Here is a 24,158-nt window from a genome sequence, read left to right on the forward strand (position 1 = left end):
GTGGAAGTGATATTATTAACTACTATCTAAATAGACACATAATTTCTGTACTTTAGCATAAAATCAAAGCCTATGTATTAACACAGTACAGTATGTTGAGAGAACATTAAAAGGCTTATTATCGTGAGTTAGCACAAAAATAAAGAGAAATACACACCAAGCTGTTAAAGCTGGTTGTATTAAGAGAGGCAAGGAAGGAGAAGGGATGAGGGCAAGACGGAATAAAAAAGTTCTAACAAAATGTAAAAATATTTACGGCATAATTATTCAAAAAAATGTTCCAAGCATACTAGAAGTACATATACATTCAACCTAAGGATATTACCTTGTTTTTGCCAACGCAGGTATCAATTTCAGTTACTTTGTGGCATTCTTTCATACACGTGTGATTCTGACAACCTAAGGTTCGTCCACATACTCTCTTACAAGAGTAAGGTCCTATAGCATAGCATGGTAGTGGACTCACCTTAAAGAAAAAAAAAAGAAAAAGAAAATCAGCAACACACACAAAACCTTCTGGACCCATGTTTCTGAAATGACTCTATTATCATTTGAGAACAAGTTTCATAAAGGTCTAACACATTTTCATTAATAATAGTTATATTCAAAATCAAAGTAACCTATCAAAAAATCCAAAAAATGAATGCCAATAAGCAAAACATTCTATTCCCAAAAGGGAAATTCAATACAACGATGCTATAGTGACCACATATACATTGGCTAATTCCCAAAAGCACAGTATATTTTAAACATCAGCAGAGGGGCGCCTGGTTTGCTCAGGCGGTTGAGCATCCGACTCCTGATTTTGGCTCAGGTCATGATCTCAGGCTCTCGGGATCAAGCCCCATGTCAGGTTCCCTGATAGTGGGGAGTCTGCTTCTCTCCCTCTCCCTCTGCCTCTGCCCCTTCCCACTGGCACACATGAGCTCTCTCTCTCCCACTCTAAAATAAAGTACATCTTTAAAAAAAAATTTGCAGATAACTCTTGTACTTTTTAAAGCACTAAAAAAATAATAATTATACCTTGTCATTTCTAACAATCCTCAATAGAAGAGGCATAAATTATAAGCTTTACTTAAAATTTGTGCCTATAACTCACCTCATGCTTCCCAAGACATTCTCTGCAAGAAAAAATAAAATGAAAACGTTACAAATTCTTCAAAAAGGTTATCTAAAGCAAAGGTGCTAAGTCTACTAGTTTTATTAAGAATAAAAAATAAACAGAAGTGAAGATAGAAAACTTGCAGGATACAAAGTTAACACACAAAAGCCAATTGCTCTTCTATATACCAGCAATGAACAATTGGAATTTGAAATTTAAAACATACCACCATTTATACTAGCACAAAAAATGAAATAAATACAAATCTAACAAAATATAGACATGATCTATATGAGCAAAATAACAAAACACTGATGAAAGAAATCAAAGACAATCTAAATAAATGATGAGATATCCCATGTTCACTGATAGGAAGGTGCAAATATTGTTAAAATGTTGCTTTTTTCCCAACTTGATCTAGATTCAACATAATTCTAATCAAAATCCCAGCAAGTTATTAATAGTGGACACCAGCAAACTGATTCTAAGGTCTGTATGGAAAAACAAAAAACCCAGGATAGCCAATACAATACTGAAGAACAACATAGTACTGACACTATCCAACTTAAAGACATATATAAAGCTACAGTGATTAAGACAGTAGGGTACTGTTAACAGAATGGAAAAGAACAGAAAGCCCAGAAACAGACCTACATAAATATAGTCGAATGATCTCTAACAAAGGAAAAAGGCAACCGAATAGAGAAGGGATAGTCTTTTCAACAAATGGTTGGTGCTGGAATTAAGACATCGACACAGAAAAAAAATCCCAACAGGCCTTACACCTTTCACAACAGGTAACTCAAAATGGATCACAGACCTAAATGTGGAGTGTGAAACTATAAACATAGGAGAAAATCCAGGTGACTTGGATTTAATGATGATTTTTTAGATTCAACACCAAAAGCATGATCTCCAAAAGAAAAACCAAAACATCTGCCTTGTGAAAAACACTTAAATGAAAGTGCTAAATGAAAACACATAAACGAAAAGCCACAGACTGGCAGAAAGTATTTGGAAAACATGTATCTGGTAAAGGACTTGTATCCAAAATGTAAACAAAATTCTTAAAACTCAGTAAGAAAGCAAACAATCCAATTAAAAAATGGTCAAGATTTGAAGAGAGGACACCTCACCTTCCAAAGAAGACATACAGGCAGCAAATAAACATATGAAAAGATGCTGAACATCATGTGTCCTTAGAAAACTGCCAATTACAATGAGATGCCACTGCACACCTATTAGAATGACTAAAACCCAAAACGTGGACAGGAGCATATGCTGACAAGAACACAGGGCCACAGGCACTCACAGTGCTGATGAGAATGTAACATGGTACATTCCTCCCACCTTGTTGGATGGTTTGGCAGTGTCTTACAAAGAGAAACTAAGCTTACGATATGATCCAGCAAAATCTATACATCAATGCTTATAGCAGCTTTTTTCATAACTGTCAAAATTTGGAAGCAACCAAAATGTCCTTCAATAGGTGAATGGATAAACAAACTGTGGTACATTCATACAATGGAATATTATTCAGCAATAAAAAGAAATGAGCGACCAAGACACTAAAAGACACAGAGGAAACTTAAATGCATATTGCTACATGAAATATGCTGAAAAGCCTACAAACTGTATGATTCCAACTAGGTGACATTCTGGAAAAGGCAAAACCACAGAGACATTAAAAAGAGCAACGATTACCAGTGGCTTGAGGGAGAGAAGGTAAGAGATGAACAAGTATAGCACTGGACACATTTAGGGCAGTGAAACTATTCTGTATGTTATTGTAATGGTGAATAGTGGATACATGAGATCATGCATTTATCAACACTCATAGAACCGTCCAACACAAAAAGTAAACCCTAATGTAAACTATGGACTTTAGTTTATAATATTGTTATTATTCAGTATCAGTTCCTCGATTGTGAAAAACTGTACCTCACTAATATAAAATGTTAATAACAAGGGAAAGTATGTGTGGCAGGATCATATGGGAACTCTGTACTGTCTGTGTAATTTTTCTGTAAACCCGAAAATCACCTAAAAAAGATAAAGTCTATTTAAAAGAATTTAAAAATAAACATTCCACTTCCCTTTCCAGGGACTGGTTTAGAAATTGTCTTATGATCCTATTCTGGCCAATGAAATGTGGAAGGAGTTTTGCTATGGGGCTTCTGGAAAAGGCTTCTCACTCTTTAAAAAAAGATGATGATGGTAGAAGGCATAAACAGTTTCTGTTTTTCTTTTTGGAAACTTCCTATCTGGATGGGAGGTTGATCAGAAAACCAAACAGCCTGACGGCAAAGATGACACATTGAGGATAAAATAGACAGAATCTGGGCCTTTGATGATGTATCATTGCATTAACCAGCTTAACCAACCATGAAGCTGCTCTACCTCCAATCTAACCATGCAAGGCATAAACATTATTATGTCACTTTTTATTTAGGTTCTTTATAACTTGAAGCCAAAGGCACTGCAAATGATTTAACACGTATATTCAGAATTCTTTTACCACATAGCCAAATTACGATTAAAAGTCATGTTAAGGGACAAGAAGACATGAATATTCTACTCTAAGAAAGAAATCATAATACCTGGATAGTTCATGTGACAAGTAATAATTTTAACATATACTTTATAATAATTTTATTACACATCCACTGAAAAATCATTATCAGAATTAGAAGGATCTTTATGTGTAGGTTTGTCTCCTTTTTAAAATTGAGATAAAACTCACATACCATAAAATTTATACTTTTAAATGTACAATTCAGTGGTTTTTAGTATATTCACAAGGTTATGGAACCCTCACCAGTATCGAGCATATTTTCATAATCAACAGAGAAACCCTGTAACTATTAGAAGTCACTCTGTAGCCCCTGGCAACCACTAATCTACTTTCTATCTCTATGGATTTGCCTATTTTGAACATTTCATATAAATGGAATCAAACATTATGTGGCCGTTCATGTCTGGCTTCTTTCACTTAGAATACTGTTTTCAAGGTTCATCCATGTTATAGCAGGTGTCAGTAATTCATGCATTTTTATAGCTGAATGATATTCCATTGCATGGATATACCACGTTTTGTTTATCCATTCATCAATCAATAGATATTTGTTTCCACTTTCTGGCTATTCATAATAATGCTCCTATTATTGTAACATTTGTGTCCAAGTTTTTTTGTGAACACATATTTTCAATTCTCTCAGGTGTATACCTAAGAGTAAAATTGGTTAAGTCCAAGTTTGGTTTCCTGAGAAACTACCAAACTGCTTTCCCAAGTAGTTGCACCATTTTACATTCCCATCAGCAATGTACGATGGTTCCAACTACTCCCTATCTTCACCAACACTTATATCTTCTTTATTTTAGCCTTCCTAGTGAGTGTAAAATGACACCTTAACATGGTTTTGACTTGCATTTCCCTAACAATTACTTGAGCATCTTTTCACATGTTTACTGGCCACTTGTAAGATCTCCAGAGGAACGTCTATTCAAGGATTTCGCCCATTTTTAAATTGGATTATTTGTCTTTTTGTTTCTCGGTTTAAGAATTCTTTATATATTCTAGATATTCTTACAGAATATATGATTTGCAAACTTTTTCTCCCATTTTTGGGTTCTTTTCAATTTTTTTATTGTGTCCTTGAAGCACAATTAAGAAATTGTGCTTAATAATGTCCTGACTTTATTTTTTCTTTTGTTGCTTATGCTTTAGGTGTCCTATGTAACAAATCACTGCCTAACACAAGGACACAAAGGGTTACACCTATGTTTTCTTCTAAGAGTTTAATAGCTCTTACTTTCAGATCTTTGATCCATTTTGAGTTAATATTTATATATGTTGTGATGTAGAGGTCCAATTTCATTTTTTTTCCCTGTGAATATCTATTCTCTCAGCACCATGTGTTGACATGAAACATTCTTCCTCCCACTGAACTGTTTTGACACTCTTATCAAAAATCAATTGACCATAAACATATGGGTTTCCTTCTGGCCTCTCAATTCTATTCCATTGATCAATGTGTGTCCCTACACCAATACCACAGATTCTTAACTGCTATAGTTTTATAAGTTTAAAATCAGGAAATGTGAGTCCTCTAACTTTGTTTTCACTTTTAAGAAGATTTTGGCTATTCTGGGTCCTTCACATTTCCATATGAATTTTGGGGACAATTTCTGCATAAAAGCCTGCTGTGATTTTGACAGAGAATATATATGTTAAATTTGTATATCATTTTGGGTAATAGTGCCCTTAACATTAAGTCTTCCCATCCACAAACATGGGATGTCTTTCCATTTATTAAATCACTGTTATCAAAAACTAATTAGAAATAAATTCCTACATTTATGGCCAGACTCTCAATTCTATTCCCTTGATCCATATGTCTATCGGTATGCCAGTACCACAGCCTTTGGTCTTCTTTAATTTCTTTCAAAAATGTTTTATAGTTTTCAGTGGACAAAATCTTAGATTTTTTAAATTAAATTTGTTGAATAAACAAGTTGCTTTTTTAATGCTACTGGAAGTAGAACTGTTTTCTTAATTTCATTTTCAGATGGTTCATTGCTAGGGTATAGAATTGACTTTTGTATACTAATGTTTCTTATAGCCTTACCAAAGCCATTGACTTCCATATACTACATGATCTTGTATATGAAAAATCCTATCATCTCTAACAGTCTGTGTAAGGATTTTTCATATACAAGGTCATATCATTTAAAAATACAAATAGTTTTACTTCTTTATTCCCAATGTGAATACATTCTTTCTTTTTCTAGTCTAATTGCTCTGGCTAGCACCTCTAATACAATGTAAACCTAAATAGAAGGGGCAAGGGCAGACATCCTACTCTTTTTTTTTTTTTAGTATAATTAAATAAATAACTTTATTTATGATACTTCAGATTTTATAAATGCCAACCATACAGCAACGAAAGTCCCATAAATTCTAGCTGAGGCACAACCACCAATGAAGGCCCTTTGAAAAATCAAAGATAATAATAAAGTGTCAGGGAAGAGAAGTTTTGTTCTCCCAACAGAGAATTTAATAAATGAACTTCTCGAATCCTTTAAGGGTCACATTGGGAAAACTTACTTTCTTTTAAGGGCATCCCCAATCAAGTAACTGATCGATCAACCCATATTTAGAAAAATAAACCCCATAGTTTAAAAAAAAGGTATCAAATGCCTTTCATACCCAGGACATAATAAAACTTAGACACCAGAAGGAAAAACCTCTCAGTTTCTGTACCAGACCAGCAGTTAGCATAGCCATCAGCCTGTGTATTAAGTTCATCTGAATGTCATCACCTACACACTGTAATGCAGTTAAGAACTACATGCTAATATCCTTTTATTCCCTGTGGCACAGTCTGAAGCCAATACTGTAAGTACCAGAGTCAATTCCAATGGTGAAGAGCAACCTTCTTTCTTGGTGAGGAGTGCAGATGTTGAAGTCTTCAAGCTATTTGTGGTAGTTCAGTTAGACAAGTCATACATTTACAGAAACGGAGAAATGGTTAAACCTGAAAAGAATTCTGGTGGGTGGTTTAAAATTTTGTCCCTGTCCAGATGATAGAAGACAGGTGCAGAGAGAGATTTTGTCACATGCACCTTCAACAGTAAAACCATTCTCTGGATGTTTGGAAAAAACAGATTTAGAGTAAATAGGTCTTCGTAAAACTCAGAATTCCTAATACATCAGGCAGTAGTTCTCAAACTTTTGCTCCTAGATCATGGAGCATTTATAAATGGAATTATCTGGATGGTGACCCCGCAAATCAATGTCTTTTTACATGTGGCTTGTTGAATAGATCTCACTGAAAACTGAGCAGTCCCCTCATTCAGGGTTAATCCTGACATGATGAGGAATTGGTGGGGGCAATGACAGACACTGGCTATTGGTTACTTTTATCATGGTAGAACCGAAATTTCATTTACTTGTAGTAGGAAATATTAATCCAATGGAAGATATAAACAAAAAATCAAAACAACGACTGACAAAAAAAGCCTGTTATTCTTGATGCTTTTCCAGGAATACAGTCAACCCTAGTGTGCATACAATTTACAAAAAGAAGAAGGAAAAAAAAAGGTTTTTTGCAGTGTTTGTCTTCTGTTTCAGACAACCTCAACTGTGTTGAAGTTGACCTGCTGGCATCTCAAAGAATCTGTGAAAAATGTAATTTTCCTTGAATACCAAAACAGGGACGCAGAGTAGAAATTTATAGCACAGCTTATCAAGAAATGACTTGTGATTTCTCATCATGAGTGTAAAATAAAAGGACAAGAACTATTTTTATTCACAACCCAATCTGGGGGCTAAAAGGAAAGCAGTCTTTGGATACAGAGAAACCTGGTTTTCTGAGAAGTCCAGCTCTAAGACCTGGCTTGTCATCAGCCTTCAACACAATTACTGAAGCACAGAAACTCTGTTTCTGATTGGTTTACTTACCTCCTGGGAGGACAAAAGCAACTGAAAACTTTTTTTTTTTTTAAACTAAAAACAGAAGGAAATGTGTGTTAGAAAAGAGAGCACAGAAAAACTGTGGCTTCAGCTCAATCTGACCACGTGACAGAGTCCAGAGCTATCAGTCGTGAATTAATCCTGCTGGTGAGGCTAATCATCAGGACAATCAACTTCTCCTTCCTACTTTTCCTTATTCCAGATCAGGGTGGGAAAGGGGTGGCTGTCCAGAGTCCCCGAGATGTTCCATCAATGGAAAGCATACAGCAGCAACAGGATGGTACAGACGCCAATGACACCGCCCAGGATGAGGGAGTCTCGCCGCTTCCTCAGATTGATCTGCTGGATCAGGCTGTTCACAGCAGGAAAATGATTGGCCAAAGTATTCATTTTGCTCTGAATCGACTTCAACATTCCTCTCTGGGAAGTCATATTTTCTTTTGATGCCATAGCAATGCTTATTGTCTCTTCTATCAGACGATCTGAGTTTCGAAGGTGGTCATGTTCTTTCAAAAATAGTTCAGTTCTTCTGTTGTTTACTCCAGACCCACTTTTATATGACTCAATATCCTTTCGTACTGATCCCATGAGATTCTCCCTTTCCCATATTGCCACGAAGTTTGCTTTGGTTTTATGAAATTCATGTGTATAATCCTGCAATATATCTCTCTGTCTCTGTAATGTATGCATCAGTGCTGCATTCAAAGATGGGACACCTGCACTGTTGGTATATTCTGCCATTTTATCATTTACTCCTATAAGCCTTGCCAAAAGCTGTTCAATCTCAATTGCCATTGTTTGAAACATTCTGTCTTGGCTTGATCCATTTAAAGGGGGTGTTGTGTCAGAGCTGTCGCGTCTTCCATCTCGGGCACTGCTATGACTGTAACTTGTACATAGTTTACTGAAGGAAACTAGTTTCAGGTCAAGTTCATTTTCCAGCTGTCGAGCTTGTTTCCTGAGATCTTCCCAATAATTGCTGGTTCCTGCAGCCATCTTTGTTGTCCAACGTCGACATCCTACTCTTTTTCCTGTTCTTAACAGGAAAGCTTTTGGTCTTTCACCATTAAGTATGATTAAGGGTTTTTCACTGATGCCCTTTATCAGGTTGAGGGAGTTTGTTTATCTAAGTTTATTGAGTGTTTTCATCTAGAAAGTATGTAGGATTTTGTCAAATGTTTTTCTGCATCTATTGATTGTCCATTATTCTTATGATAAAATAGTACTTTGGTATTTTGGTTTTCATATGTTGAATCAACCTCCTATTTGTGGGATATATCCCTCTTGGTCATGATGTACAAACCTTTTTACATGTTGCTAGATGCAGTTTGTTAGTATTTGGTTGAGAATTTTTATATCTATATATAAAAGGAATATTGATCTATAGTTTTCTCTTCTTGTGATGTCTTTTTCTGCTCTTAGTATCAGGGAAATACAAGTTTCATTGAGTAAGTCAGGAAGTGTCTCCCCATAGTGAAACACTGGTGTTAATTTCTTAAATGTTTGGTAGAATTCACCAGTAAAGTCATTCATCCTCAGCTTTTCTTTGTGGTAGGCTTTTGGTTACTAGTTTAATCTCTTTACTAGGTGTAAGTTTATTTAGATTTTCTACTTCTCTTTGAGTCAGTTTCAGAAGTTTTTGTGTTTCTAAGAATCTGTCCATTCCTTCATGTAAATTATAACCAAAAGAGGGTAAATGTGGCTATACTAACATCAGAAAAAATAGACTAAGAAAAAAATTGTTTACTAGACACAACAAATATTTTTTTGATAAAGACCTCCCTCCAAAACTTCTCTCTTCCCCACTAACATCTTTGTAAATATCTTGAATATCCTTATTTTACAAACAGAGAGGATATATGACTTATTCATGGTAGTAGTTAGCAGGAAGCATAACACTGGACTCAAGAGTCCTTACTCTAAAACACAATGTCTTAATATATATATATACATACCCCCCAAAAAACCTTTCAGCAGCACATTCCAGTCAAGTGCAAAGGAAAGACTTTTAAAATTAATTCTTTAGGGCGCCTGGGTGGCTCAGTCGGTTAAGCGACTGCCTTCGGCTCAGGTCATGATCCCAAGGTCCTGAGATCAAGTCCCACATCGGGCTCCCTGCTCCACGGGTAGCCTGCTTCTCCCTCTCTCACTCCCCCTGCTTGTGTTCCCTCTCTCACTGTGTCTCTCTCTGTCAAATAAATAAATAAAATCTTAAAATTAATTAATTAATTAATTAATTAAATAAATAAAATTAATTCTTTAAACCTCTAGTAAACATGACTTAGTAATTCCAGGCAGTTTTTCTACTGTCATAAAATATTTAATCCAACCTAAGATTTTGAGGAAATTAATTGAATGAAATAAGGGGAATATCTGTTAAATAATCCTCCTGTAAGACAGACTAAGGAATTCAAAGATAACTGACTACACTTATACAAACAATTTAAGTGACTATGAATTCTCCCCCCCGACTAATCTACAGACTAAAATCACTATGTTGTAGATACAGCTCCCAGTAACACTTTGCCTCCCAACCTGACTGCACAACCAATATATAAAAATATACATTCTACTTAAACTGAGAGGAAAGATGTGGAAGGACATAATGGGAGAGCTTTTAAAAGGAAATAACTGTATCTTTAAGCCTATGGCCCTAGAACTGTCTCTTTAAAAAGATACGCAAGACATACCAATATTCAGTTTGGAATCTTAATGGTAGAAAACAACCTGTTTTCTAATTTTACGTTAGTTCCCAGAATTCTGTGCTTCTTTTACTCCTATATTCTATAACCTCTACTCAAAGTATGAACCATTCCACGATTCATATCACCCTAGGGTTTGACTCCTTACCACCCAGTCCAGGTCATTACCTGGGAATACTACATTCCAGAACACTACTTTCTTTGATTTTCAGTGTTTCCTTCAAGTATGCCTTACCTACAACCTGGCTCTCCTCTGTCCTCAAGTAGCTCACAGACTAGCATGGGTATCAGGAAAACTAACGGATGATGATCTCTTGGATGAATTACTCTAAGTGCGAGTTGCTATGGAAATTCAGAAGGACATTAAACTCCAGCTGGGGAAAAGACTCAAAAAAAGATATCTAGAGGTTTTCAAGCAGTATGTAAAATGTACTTAGAAAAGAATTAGGCTGAAGACAGAGAGACTGGTTTATGGACTAGGCCTGAAAAAAATGATGAACTGAATACAGAAAAAGGGGAGAAGGTAATTTAAGATAAACTTAGAACTATGTAAAAAAAAATTATTTTTAAGTTAAAATTCTAAAATACTTACGTAGGAATAGGAACTTGACATGGAGGACACGGTAATGCAGTCTGAATAAACTCTGGCTCCAAAGGCTGTTCCCAAGGGCCTGTAGGCTGGTGCTACAAGTAAAATACAAAACAATTTAAAGGCAGAGGAATTAAATCATATGGCCAATATAAGAATCTAAGAAAATAGTCCCACATACCCTCTGTTCAAGCGGGCTGAAATTTTTTCAAGTAACCAACAAATTGTGCTTACTGAAATATTTTATCCCATCTGTACTCTATCAGATGTTCCCCTCCACACACATCTGATGCTACAAATGAAGGCAGACTCCAGTTTTTAAATGGCAGAACAAAGACAAAGTAGCTTCCTTTACTTCTTATTAGCCAAAAGGGGAATGAGAAACGGCACTGTAAAATCCAACTTCCACCAGTAGAATGTAATCTCCATTATTTGTTCACTGTTATGTCCCTAGCAGGTAGGAGAATGCTTAACACATAGTAAGGACTCAATAAATATTCACTAAGTGAATGAATCTTTGAGGAAACCAGAAGATATCTATAACCCTGGACCACAATATATGAAGGAAGACTGCCAAACTCATGTGTATCAGGATGATAACATGATTACCACATGTTATTAGCAAACATCCGTTTACTGGTTTCTCGTCTTTTCTACGCCGTGAGCTTCTTAGGACAAAAGATCAAGTCATATTTACCTTGTACCCCAGCTCCTATCACAGTGCTTAACACCCAGTAGGTACTTAATCATTGCTTGTTGAATGACTAAGTAAAATTAAGAAAATATGACCCACAGAAATGCACTACCTCTTAATAATATATTCCCTTACCCTGCCAGTTTGCTTTATTAATGCTTGGTCATGACATGGAGCAGGACACAAGTGACCACATTTCTCCAAAACTTTTTGGCAAGGCTGATGACATGGAGGACAAGAGCCAAAGTGACAGCGATGTTTTTCTTGACTTGTATGATGGCAAGTTGGTGGTCGACTAAATCATAAAGTACAATTTTTTAAATTACTTTTGATTAATGAACAATTATATCTAAAGTGCAATTATCTATTTAAGTATCTTCTGATTCCATACAGAACAAGAATACTGTGAATATTAGTATTTTAGAACATTAATGCAAAATTTAAAATACTAACAATATTTAAAATCAGTATGAATTTAAATTTGCTAAGACACCAGGTGTAAGTCTGCGCAGAACCTCATACTAACCTACATTGCTCTTTGCACTTGGGTGGTCTTGTGGTACGTTCCCGGCCACAGGGCACCGTCACCTTTGTATTACCACAATTGCACTTCACGTCTACAGTTTCTGGGCAGGGATAACAACTGCCTGAAAAAAAGGTCTGAAACTTAAAAAGAAATGTCCTTAACTATTCAAATGACAATCAACAATAGGATCAATGAATTTGGTATTCACACAACTGGATACTCTACAATGAGAATAAAGAAACTACGTGAATGAACCTCACACACACAACATCAAGCAAAGGAAGCCAAACACAAGAGTATGTAGTATATGAGTCCGTTTACATATAACAAATAGAAAACACTAATCTTACATATAACAAATAGGAAAAACTAATCTTACATATAACAATAAAAAAAACTAATCTATACCGTTTGAAACCAGGATGATGGTTATGAAGGATACAAGGAGGGTTTTGGAAATACTGGTAATGTTCTGTTTAATCAGAGTTTTGGTTACCTGGTTATGTTCAGTTCGTAAAAATCCATCAAGCTATACACTAGTTATCTGTATACTTTTCTATATCCACACTGGTAATTCAATTAAAAAGTTTTAGAATTTTCTTTGAAATTTGCTAAAATTCTAGTCTAAATAACATTTAACACACTACTCATTTAATCATCACTACACAAGCAAAATAGATTTATGTCTTGGAAAATCTAATGTTATCAATAATCTTTTTGGCTTATTTTCATACATACTTCTATTCAAGTACATCATTTTTAGATAAATTCCCCAATAAGAGTAATTTCTCTCATCAGGTTATTAACAAGTACAGTCAACTTACTATTACTCACGCTTTGTGAAGGACTAATTCTAAACCCTCATTTTAGGTTATAATTCCCAAGTGTTTCTCTTCTAAACATTTCAAAAGGAAAAGTTATTTGGGTTTCAGTTTTTTACCTTCTTTTGTTACAGGCTGGTAGGAATACACAAAAACAAAATGAAAGAAACTTTTTTAAACAGGCTATAAAATTCTCCCCAAGGCTCTGACATCATCTTCAGGGCTTTCTTCCCACTCTATTGTTCCCACTAAGTAAGGTTCCCCACTAGAAATGAAATAGCAAGAAGGGAATAAAAGTCTTCAACTAAGGAGTGAGGATCGTAAAAGACTGCTGCCTATGTGTCAGGACCAAGCAAAATACTGAAGAGCAGTTAACCTGACCAGAAACAGACTAATGATGAAAAGTATCCTAGTTAAAGCCTCTTATAATAGTTCCTAAAAGGAACAGAAGGATTCTGATTCAAATAATGAACACAGAATAAGGAAATGAGAATAAAAAGCAACACAGGGAAAAACACAGATATGTACTGTACTAATGTACAAGTTACCAAATTTTTACTTCAGTGTTTTGATTAAGTATAATCCAGTGAAGTCTTTTCTTGATGGTAATGCAAGCCAAGTTATCCACATGATCAAATTTTATTTTATCTTTCCAAAAGAATGACCAGGTGTCATATTTTCTAAAAGTTAATAATGACCTTTAAGTCTGTTCTCATTCAGTATATCATTTTCCACACTTAATAATAATTTTCATTCACCTTCAGCAATTCAAACAGGAACTTACCAAACATAACACCTTTCTGCCACTCTAAACTACAGTATCACTTTTCCTTTTTTGAAAATTAAATCTTGAGAAAAATAAGGGATAATTTCTTTGAAGTCTTCCTACCAATCAACAGAATTTGTTACAGATTCCTGTACAACATGACAGATAAAGTAGCTTCAATGATAGTTTTAAAATGAAAAAGCAGCATACAGAATGCAACTCCAGTGACCAGTGGGTCAATAGCCAAAATGGGTACTTATCCAGTAATTCCAGAACCATAAAAACAGATGACCTTGAACTTAAAGAACTCTAAGTCAAACTTTCATATTCACAGTGCAAACATGCAGTTTGCATCCTCTTCCTATGAGTTACAGTATAACCTTGATCATGAAGGTGTCTCGAATGATGGAAAACGGTATGAAATAATGGTTCTATGTATCTTATGTTAACTGTGGATCAAACAAATGGTGAAAGCTGCAGAACACATCTTCCACATACTTTCCATTAAGGTAAATTTTGTTAGAGGCTAATAATAAGCTTCTTTTTTAAAAAAATAAACGCTCTGCCAAAAAAAAAAAAAAAAATTGAACCTGGATCTCTGATCAAACCTCTATATAATAAATTACCACTAGTAATTTATACGAAATACAGGAGAAAATGTCAAATGATACCACAGAGACGCAATCTGGAAAACGCAGACTGCGACTAAATAAAGCAACCTCGTTTCTCAAAGAGACAAGGGAAAAGAAAAGGAGACAGAGGAGGGAAAGTATAGATTCATAGACTTTAGAGACATCAACCAATTGCAATATGTCAGTCTTACCAGGTTTTTCAGTCATACAAACTAAATTAAAAAATGAAGATATTTATGACATAAAATAATTTGAACAGCAGATATTTGCTGATATTAAGAAATATTTTAACTATTTTTAGGTAAAGAATCCACCTTTTAGAAATGAACACTGAAGGATTTGTGGGACTTGCTTCAAAACAATACAAGGGTGAGATGTGTTTTGACACTCCTCCACTGAGTATGATGCTTGCTCTACCCTTTCTGCAGGTACTCTGTATCAGGTTAAGGACACGCCCTTCAATTTCTAATTAAGTTTACATCAAATATGAATGTTGAATTTCATCAACTGTTTTTAGACATTTACTAAAATAGTTTCACTTTTCCCTTAGACTATTAATGCAGTGAATCACATCATTAGATTTACTAAAGTTAAACCAATCCTACATTATTGGAATAAACCCAACTTGATTAAGAAAGATTAAGGTTTTAGATAGCTAAAACTATCGTACTAGATAGCTGGATTTGAGTAGCAGTAACTTTAATATTTTACAAACATGTTTATGAGTTAGATTGGCCTATAATTTTCTCTTACTTTCCTTGTCAGATGATATAATGAGTTGGGACATGTTCCTTTTTTACATATACTCTCAAATAGTTTATGGAGAGACTGAACTTACATACATACACACACACATCTTAAATGTTAAAAATCATGTGTAAAAATCAACTAGGCCTGGTGTTTCCTTGGTGAGAGAATTCTAAACTACTGGATCCAATTTCTTTAATGGTAATACAACTAGTTAGGTTTTCTAATTAAAGTAAAGGCCAGTGTTTTAACAACAGTCAACAAGATCCTATACGTATTCTTTCTCCAGCAATCCTTTATCCCACCATCTCTTTGACCTCATCTCCCATCATTTGTCGCCTCTCAAGGGGGACACTTACTTCAGTAGTCTTTGTGAATTCTTTCAAATGCTCCTGTCTCAAGGCCTTTGCAATTACTGCTTTCTTGCCCAAAACACTATCCCACACCCTCTTTCACATGGCTTGTAATCCCTTCTTTTGGGATTCCTCTCAAATGTCATCTTTCTAGAGTCCTCTCCTGATCACACTAGAGTTTCTTTCTATAATTGCCACTACTTAATATTCCATATTAATTTGATTACTTATTTACATTCTAACTGAGGGGTAGTAAAAAAATAAGTTCCATAAGAGCAGGCACTTTGTCAGTACTGTTCACTTACATATTCCCAGTGCCTGGTACTTAGTAGACACATAAAAATACTTTTTAAATTGAATTAATGACTAAATTTTGAGTCTTAATAAAATCTAATGAATCAATGATGTAATATGACTTTAAAAAAATAAAATTCTTTCACAATTTAAAGGCACCAACAAATCAGAGAACACTCACAGGAAAAAGTCTACGGGGTTAATTCAATCTGCCACTTTTCCTAACAGGGAGGCAATGTGATAGGATGGAAAGATCATTAAAGTTTGAGTTCACATCTGACCCTGCAACTAGTTCTATGACCTTCGGCCAATAGTCTCTTTGCCTATTTCCTTACTGTACAAAATAACAGTAGCACAATATACTTTTTGAACTTTTGAGAGGATTTAGAGATTAAGGGAGGTATCTAGCATCCACCTAATCCCAAAGGAAGATAATAAAAACAGTTTAGTTTGTCCCAGGTCATAATGCCAAGTTGCAGAGTCCAGACTTCAATCAGGACTTCTTACCCTAAAGTCCATACCCTTCCCACTGCCCTATAAAATCAGTATTCCTTTTCATATCAACCTACTCCAAACAGGTAAAGTTAACTCAGTTTTCTTTTTTAAAGATTTTTTTTTTTTTTTTAATTTATTTGAGAGAGAGTGTGTGAGAGACAGTGCGCACGAATAGGGCAGGGCTAGGGTAGAGGAAGAAGCAGTCTCCCCGCTGAGCAGGGAGCTGAGGATGCAGGAGGCTCCAGCCCAGGGCCCTGAGATCATGACCTCAGCTGAAGGTAGAGGCTTAACCAACTGAGCCACCCCGTGCCCCGTTAACTCAGTTTTTAATGTCTAATAACTTCAGCAACCCTGAGACCCTTTCAGGAGGTCTAAAGGTCTCACATGCATAGGGTAGTTTCCCAGATGCCATGGGTCAAGTGGTATAATAACAAACTGAATGCAGAAGCACACATGTGAATTTTGCCTATTCTCTATTAAGTAGACATTAAAGACATTTGCAGAAATGTAAACCAATACCATTCTTCTCACTACATTTATTCAGTAAATAGTTATTTTTCACAAAAAAAAATGTTACTATATTAAGATGTAATGGGTTTATTATTGCTTTTTTTAAATAAAATGATAAACATTATTACCTTGTATTTTAACTTCAAATACAATAAATACCAATAGATAAAACCAACATTAACAAAAGGTCATTGGTTACAAAAAGAATGTAAGAGGATCCTGAAACCAAAAAAGGCTGAGAACCACCGGCTTAGGATACATCCAATCCCTTACTAGACTTAATTCAAAATAACACTGAAAAACCTAAGGACATATTAATTAATATAAAAACTATGTAAGGGAGGTTAGGAAGAAGTAAGGAAACAACATGGTGTTATAGAAAGAACAAAACTTTATATTCAGAAGGCCTGGGTTCAAATCTTAGCTATACTGCTTTACTAGGTATTTCTCAGAGTAAGTCACTGAAGTATCTTCAGTTCAATCTCTTTGTCCATAAAATGGGGATACTGGTGACTGCCCTACCTTCTCAAGGTTGTTAAGAGTAAGATAATGAATGTAAAAACTTTCTTTATCAACTATAAAGCACTGTATCAATAGAAACATTAAATTACAGCTATTGTTAAATTTTACCTCTGTGGCAGACAGATGGACATTTATGGTTTCTACATCCTAAAGTCCGTCCACAGTTTTGATCACAAGGTGGACAGTTTCCAGGGCAACACTGAAGGGAAAGCAATATATAAAGAACAGGTCATTTGAAAACCACACATAATATGAATGTCATTACTAGTTATTCTCAGAACTCATGAAAAGCAAAAGATACTTCTTTTAACCTAAGAATAAAAGTATTCAAGAGGATTAACATTATTCTAAATAGACAGACTGTATTAAGAACTTACAAATTTAAATAGACCATGACCTAATTTAATGAAATCAAGCTAAATTTCCTTGCCCTTTAATTATTCTGTAACTTAAAACAGTCCCATTCGATAATTTCATCCCTACTTATCTATGCAGAAATGGCCAATATTAACGAAAGGAATGGATTTGGTCAAATCTCACAGTCAATTCAGGCAAACAATTAAGTCTATCTTTTAAATTATTTAATGAAAATAAATCCATGTATGGTTCAATGTATAGATTAGTTTGGCAGTTATTTTCAAACCATGGCATCAAAGACTAACTAAAAGAGAGAAATAGAGAAAGACTAATTGCTTCTAACTTTATTTTCTCACCTCCCTGTCTTCCAATCCATTTGTGCAGACCTCCCCCAATTTCATTCATGAACACACAGCAACTGCTTAAAGCCCATCTTGCCATCCTAACTCCTTCCTTGACTTCTCATACATCCAAACTTTGGGGAAAAAATACAGACTACAACTGTCTTAAAGAAACTTAGAGTTGTAACCAGCTTAAGAACAAGTTTCAGTGTATAAAAATGGCTCAAAACAGAATACACACTACTGAAAAGCAACTAAAAGTCAAAACAGTTCATTCAATTAGGCAAATATTTACCAAGTAGTACTATGTGCCTATCACTCTGCCAGTAACAATGGGAGAAAAGAAAAAAAGAAAGTTATGTGGTCCATGCCTTTCGACATATTTCTGGTTTTGACCAGATGGAGTAATAATGATCAGATTTACTCTTCGCTTTTAAACAACCAGAATATTAGGCAAAATATACGAAGCAACAGTTTTTAGACATTAGACAATCAGGCAGCACAGGACAACAATCTCTAAGAGAAATAAACAAGGTGAGTTCTGTGATAGTACTTGCTTAGACCTGGAGGTTTCCAGGAAAGAAGACCACAAGCAGAGTCTGATGGTCTCACCAAGCTGAGCAGAAAAATTCATAGTTCAGACAGGTCAGTGTGGCTAGAATTTGTGGAGAAGTGGTAGCAGTACAGAGAAAGTTCTGGAGAACTCAAGAAAGGACCCCTTGAGTCCTCGGCTGAGTACTGGTCTTTACATAGGAAACTACCCAAACCTGAGAAAGAACCACTGGAAGGAGAAGGCACAACCATTTCCAGAAATTATTCAAGGCTAGGAATAGTTTGTGTTCCCTATGGACAGACTGGAAGAACCTCCTAATATATAGGCATTAAGTAGAGTACTTAGAAGAATTATTACCTCAGTAATGACACCAAATTAGCCCTAGATAAAAGGGTGGCCTCATCCCACCTAACAAAATCAAGCCTCAAAAGAACCAAATGATCTCTAAATAACTTGACTTCAACCCAGAATGAAGCTTAAAAATATTTAAAGAAATACAAAACAAGGGGCGCCTGGGTGGCTCAGTCATTAAGTGTCTGCCTTTGGCTTGGGTCATGATCCCAGAGTCCTGGGATCGAGCCCCGCATCAGGCTCCCTGCTCAGCGGGAAGCCTGCTTCTCCCTATCCCACTCCCCCTGCTGTGTTCCCTCTCTCGCTGTCTCTCTCTCTGTCAAATAAATGAATAAAATCTTAAAAAAAAAAAAAGGAAGAAATACAAAACAAAACAAATCTCCAGCATCCAAAAATGTAAAGTTCACAATGTCTGGAAACTAATAAAAAATTACCAATCAGGAAAATATCATCCAAAAGGAGAAGAAAAATCAATCAATAGCAATAGACCCAAAAATGATAGAGGACAGAATCAGTAGGCAAAAACATTAAAATGGGCATTATAAAAGTAGAGTCCACCCACATATTCAAGAAGATAGAAGAAAGCATGAGCCTGCTAAGGACAGACACGGGAGATATAAAAAAGACTCAACTCCAATTCCCAGAGATAAAAAAGTACTACATCTGAGATAAAAAAACACAGGAAGGGATAAACATCAAATTAGACAATGTAGAAGAAAATCAGTGACCTGAAGACAAAGCTACACAGGCTAAAATAAAACACAGAAATTAAAAGGACTAAATAATAAATGGAGCATCAGTGAGCTGTGGGACTTCAAGCAACATAACATACACATAATTGGAGTCTCAGAAGGTGATGCATGGGTGAAAAATATCTGAAGAAACAAAGAATGAAAATTTCACAAATTTGATGAAAACTATAAACAGATCCAGAGAAGCTCAACAAAAACTAAGCTAAAGAAACAAGAAGAAAGCTATACACAGGAACACCACAAATAAACTACTGAAAACCAAGAATTATAGGGAAAAATCTCTAAAAATAGCCAAAGGAAAAAAAAAAAAAATAGCCAAAGAAAAAAGAGGCATTACATACAGTACAGAGGAACAAAGATAACAATCACAGCATACACTTTTTTGGGGAAAAAAATGCAAGCTAAAAAATAATGGAGCAACATCTTTAAAGTATGGGGGAAATGTTGTCAAACTAGAACTCTACTGTAGAAATATTTTTCACAATGGCTGAAGTCATTAAAGTTGAAAGACATCATGACCCGCATTACAAAAAATATTAAAAGAAGTCCTTCCAACAGAAAGAAAATGAAAATAGAAACCCAAATCTATGTAAAGGGATGAAAAGCACCAAAAACAGTGAATTTGATGATAAATATATAAGACTACTTTTCTTATTTTTTTCAAACTCTTTAAAAGATATCTGTCTATTTAAAGCAAAAGTAAAAACAATGTATTTGGGGTTTATAAAATACATGGATATAAAATGTGTGAGAATCCAATAAAGGAGTTAAAATGAACCATTGAAAAACAATACTTGATCAAACAGAAAACACAAAAGAGGGAAAAGGAACAAACAACAGATGGGCAAATAGAAAATAAATAGCAAAATGACAGATTTAAATCCTACCATCTTAAAGATCACATTAAATGTAAATGATTTACACCCAAATTAAATGACAAAGATTGTCAACATTTAAAGTGGAAGATATTATGAAATAATATCTAAATGTGGTCTATAAGAAATCTACTTTAAATATAAGTTAAAAGAATAGAAAAAGATATCTGTATTAACATTAAACAAAACAGTATCACTATATTTCAGTAGATTTAAGAACAAGGAAACCTTACCAGAAATAGAGGAATAATTCATAATGATAAATGGAACTCAAAAAAACTACAAATCTACAGACTCAATAAAATACTCCAGTCCATCTTAAATGGAACCAAGTGTCTATAAATACGATTTGAACACTAGAAGTTAAGCCTCTACCACCAAATGAACTATCACTCTAACACTACTCTAATGTTTTAAAATCCAGGCAACAGAAAACAGCCCAAGAACCAAGTTAAAAGGTTTATGCCCAGGACCAAAAAGAGACCCTGTCATTTAAAAACCTTGGTAAGATTTCCCACTAATATAAACAATTAAGATTAATCTAGAATATTTATTACTATTTCATATGGAAAGCAAAGAACATGCTTTAACATCTGAAGAACAAATCATGATGGCACTTATCACAGGTTCAAAAAGTACAAATTCAAGACAATTTTTGAATCTGTTTCCCAGGTTTACTACACATACCTTTCTCCTACACTGATGCTTCTGACAGTCCCGCATCTTAACACACTTAGTCTCACACAGATAAGGCTTATGACATGGCATTCGTTTTGTATGCTTTCCACAGCGACAATGCTTTTCCACTTCCTGGAAGAATCAAATGAATGTTATTAAAACTAACTTTTGTTGACATTTTTTTCCCACATTGCAATCTCTATTAATTAGTAAAGAATGAAGAAGGAAAGTTTTAAAAGTCTTTCATATAAAGGACTTTCCCAAAAATAAAGCTGAATTTCCTAAGACATTTGTTTGTATCTTATTTTGTTCCAACAAAGACTTCATAGAACTCCCACTATTAAATTTAGTAAAAATTGGATATTCAATAGTAAAACAACTGCACACATTAAAATAACATCTAGTTACACCATAACATCTGCACATCTTGTTTCAGTAAAACAAAAGAATTGGATTATTTAGTAGTATGGTCAAAACCAAAATGACATATATAACGTTATTTAACATCTCACTTCCAGGCATTTATTTCTTTCTATCACCACTAAGCCAACTTATCATTGCTTTGAATATCTTCTGAAAACAAACAACCCCATGCTAGATTATAAAAATGACAATGTTTAAACTTTTACCAAGCAAAATCAAACAAAGGGTAATTTTTAGATTTGACTGTTGGCATACTCTCCTGCTTCTCTACCATAAATATTAGGTCACTAAGCTCATACAGATCATCACATAGATGTTTATGAAAGTAATGGAAAACAGGCGCCTGGCTCGCTCAGTCGTTAAGCATCTGCCTTCGGCTCAGGTCATGATCCCAGGGTCCTGGGATCGAGCCCCACATCAGGCTCCCTGCTCAGCGGGAAGCCTGCTTCTCCCTCTCATTCCTCCTGCTTGTGTTCTCTTTTTCACTGTCTCTCTGTCAAATAAATAAATAAAATCTTTAAAAAAAAAAAGAAAGTAACAGAAAACAATTATAGCATAATCCCATCTGACATACTATGACAGGTGGTTTTTAAAATTAATTATTACAGGACATAACTAACTTGTCTGCATGTTTCACAAGGACCTCGGTGACAACGCTGTGAACATCTATGGATTCCACATTCAAGTACTTTGTCACAACTATCTCCACAAGTTGGTACATCTTCTGTACACGGCAAAGAAAACTCTAAAAGCAGACAAAAAGTCAAAGTTAATAAGATACATTATTATAAAGCACTAACAGCACGCCATGTTCTTTTGGCTCCCTAAAGAATGACAGCCCTTTCAGACTATGAATTTATGCATCTACATAGTTATTGGAAAGAGCTAAATTTAATGAAAATAATCACTAATAAAAAGGTTTGTTTTTTAAAAAGAATTTGACACATAACAAGTTACCATCCTGAAGACACATATGTTTATGAGCTAACTACTTCAGAAATACTTATCTAAATAAAAGAGTAAGACCATATAAACCTCTATGAAGACTTCTACAATAAACAGAATTATAAAAAGAAAATTTGCTCTTAACAACCTCACAGGATTAGAAAAAAAAAAAGATGTTGACTTGAGAACATTCTGAAACTGACCTTTAACATACACATATTAAGACAAGTGTTGGCAATAATCTTATAAATATGCGTGCTGGTACTGGTGCAGAGTTAAAGAAGTACACTCAACCTGCAACGTTCTGTGCCTTATTTCAAAGCAGCCAAATTAAATTCACCCATAACCTAATACACAACACAATGACGACAGTCTATGATTATAAGGTTTCCTTTATTGCCAGACACTGCACCAAATACTTTATGCGATTTTATCATTTAATTCTCACTCATTTCATTCTCTTTATCTTATAAAGAAAATATTATTACTGCATTTTACTTGAGAAAACTATAGTTCATGAAGGTGGAATCTGAACCAGCATGTGCCTGACTCCAAAGTCTGAGTTCTTAACCCATTAAACTATATTGTCCTTTCAGCAAATGTAAAAAAAAAATCTAATATCAAATTGGTATTTTTACTGAAATTACATTATGAACTCCCACAGAAATCTAATTTAATTAGGAATGTACTCTAAGTGAACATGAGAAATAATCATATTCCATTAAAGGTTTAAAAAAAAAGCCTTACTTGACTTCTGACATGGACAGAACCTTTTCCCAGATCGAGGACATTCTCCACAAGCACCAACATGGCAAACTTGCTCACATGTATGATTACCACATGGCAGGGTTTTTCCACATACCTAAAATAAAATGCAATAAGCACATAAGACTTAAAAGTTAACAATAAGACTTTGTGCATGACCTAATCCATTTTTCAATCATAAGCAACTTCTTTATGTTCTTCATATTATGCTTTATATTTTATATAGGTATCACATATATAAACATAAACATATACACAAACATATACATATAAACATACACACATACATTTCCTATGTACCAAAAATAAAAATGTACCTTTAAAATAAAGGGAAAAAAGTACATATAGCTTCATATGGCCATCTACCAAAGATTTTCAAATGATACTAAAACCATGTTAATTCTAGGACAATCTACAAAATCCTACTTCCTCAACTGGATTAACTCAAGAACAGAGTGGTGTTAGTTGAAGAGAAGGGAAAGACAAGGAAGGAGAGATAGCAAGAAGCAGAGTACATATGTACTGAATCCAAAATTCAACAAACAGCTATTAATTTGAAAAGAAAAAATTTCCTCCAATAATTAAAATTACATTAAATTGGAAAATAGTTTCCTAAAACATGAATATAATTCATTTGCTTTGCTCTTCCTCTTCTTTTATCCAGCTAAACCTCCTTAGCATTTCAAATTGTTTATGTTTTCTGTATTCTTTAATACCCACCCCTCCAAATGCATATACACTCACTTGGTCACAGTGCCACAGTGGACTCGCACAGCTCCTTTCAGCTACTTGTTTCCCACAGACACACTTTTGTCTACTAACTCTTGGACAGGGCAGACAATTTCCTAAAATCGCAATGATAAATTAGCAAAGAAACATTACAAAGCCAA

The 24,158-nt window shown here is 34.7% G+C and overlaps 2 protein-coding genes across 7 annotated transcripts in view; both read right to left on the minus strand.

The window, feature by feature from the left end:
• NFXL1 (nuclear transcription factor, X-box binding like 1) overlaps positions 1 to 24,158 on the minus strand; it is a 77,757-nt gene that overhangs the window by 32,565 nt on the left and 21,034 nt on the right. For all 6 annotated transcript variants that reach the window (XR_010409387.1, XM_045881193.3, XM_045881196.3 and 3 more), the window contains exons 8-17: positions 24,013 to 24,113; positions 23,251 to 23,365; positions 22,179 to 22,303; positions 21,145 to 21,267; positions 17,337 to 17,427; positions 12,089 to 12,209; positions 11,698 to 11,857; positions 10,872 to 10,963; positions 1,100 to 1,121; positions 326 to 466 (exon numbers count right to left, since the gene is read on the minus strand). Coding sequence is in view for 5 of the 6 variants with exons in the window: in XM_045881193.3 (XP_045737149.1) it covers positions 326 to 466; positions 1,100 to 1,121; positions 10,872 to 10,963; positions 11,698 to 11,857; positions 12,089 to 12,209; positions 17,337 to 17,427; positions 21,145 to 21,267; positions 22,179 to 22,303; positions 23,251 to 23,365; positions 24,013 to 24,113 (1,091 nt within the window). In the remaining variant the exon portion in view is untranslated. The remainder of the gene's footprint in view (positions 1 to 325; positions 467 to 1,099; positions 1,122 to 10,871; positions 10,964 to 11,697; positions 11,858 to 12,088; positions 12,210 to 17,336; positions 17,428 to 21,144; positions 21,268 to 22,178; positions 22,304 to 23,250; positions 23,366 to 24,012; positions 24,114 to 24,158) is intronic.
• Positions 1,519 to 10,824, minus strand: LOC123848597 (Golgi SNAP receptor complex member 1-like). The gene has a single exon (XM_054508936.2). It carries the CDS (start codon positions 8,571 to 8,573, stop codon positions 7,827 to 7,829), a length of 747 nt encoding a protein of 248 aa, XP_054364911.1. The 5' UTR covers positions 8,574 to 10,824; the 3' UTR covers positions 1,519 to 7,826.

Source organism: Mirounga angustirostris, unplaced genomic scaffold (genome assembly GCF_029215605.1).
Source record: "Mirounga angustirostris isolate CCGP_5_RB_7025 unplaced genomic scaffold, mMirAng1.0.hap1 SCAF_2, whole genome shotgun sequence".
Lineage (NCBI taxonomy): Eukaryota > Metazoa > Chordata > Mammalia > Carnivora > Phocidae > Mirounga > Mirounga angustirostris.

Coding starts and splice junctions, on each gene's coding strand:
- LOC123848597 (XM_054508936.2), bottom strand. CDS start 8,573: ATGGCTGCAGGAACCAGCAATTATTGGGAAGATCTCAGGAAACAAGCT.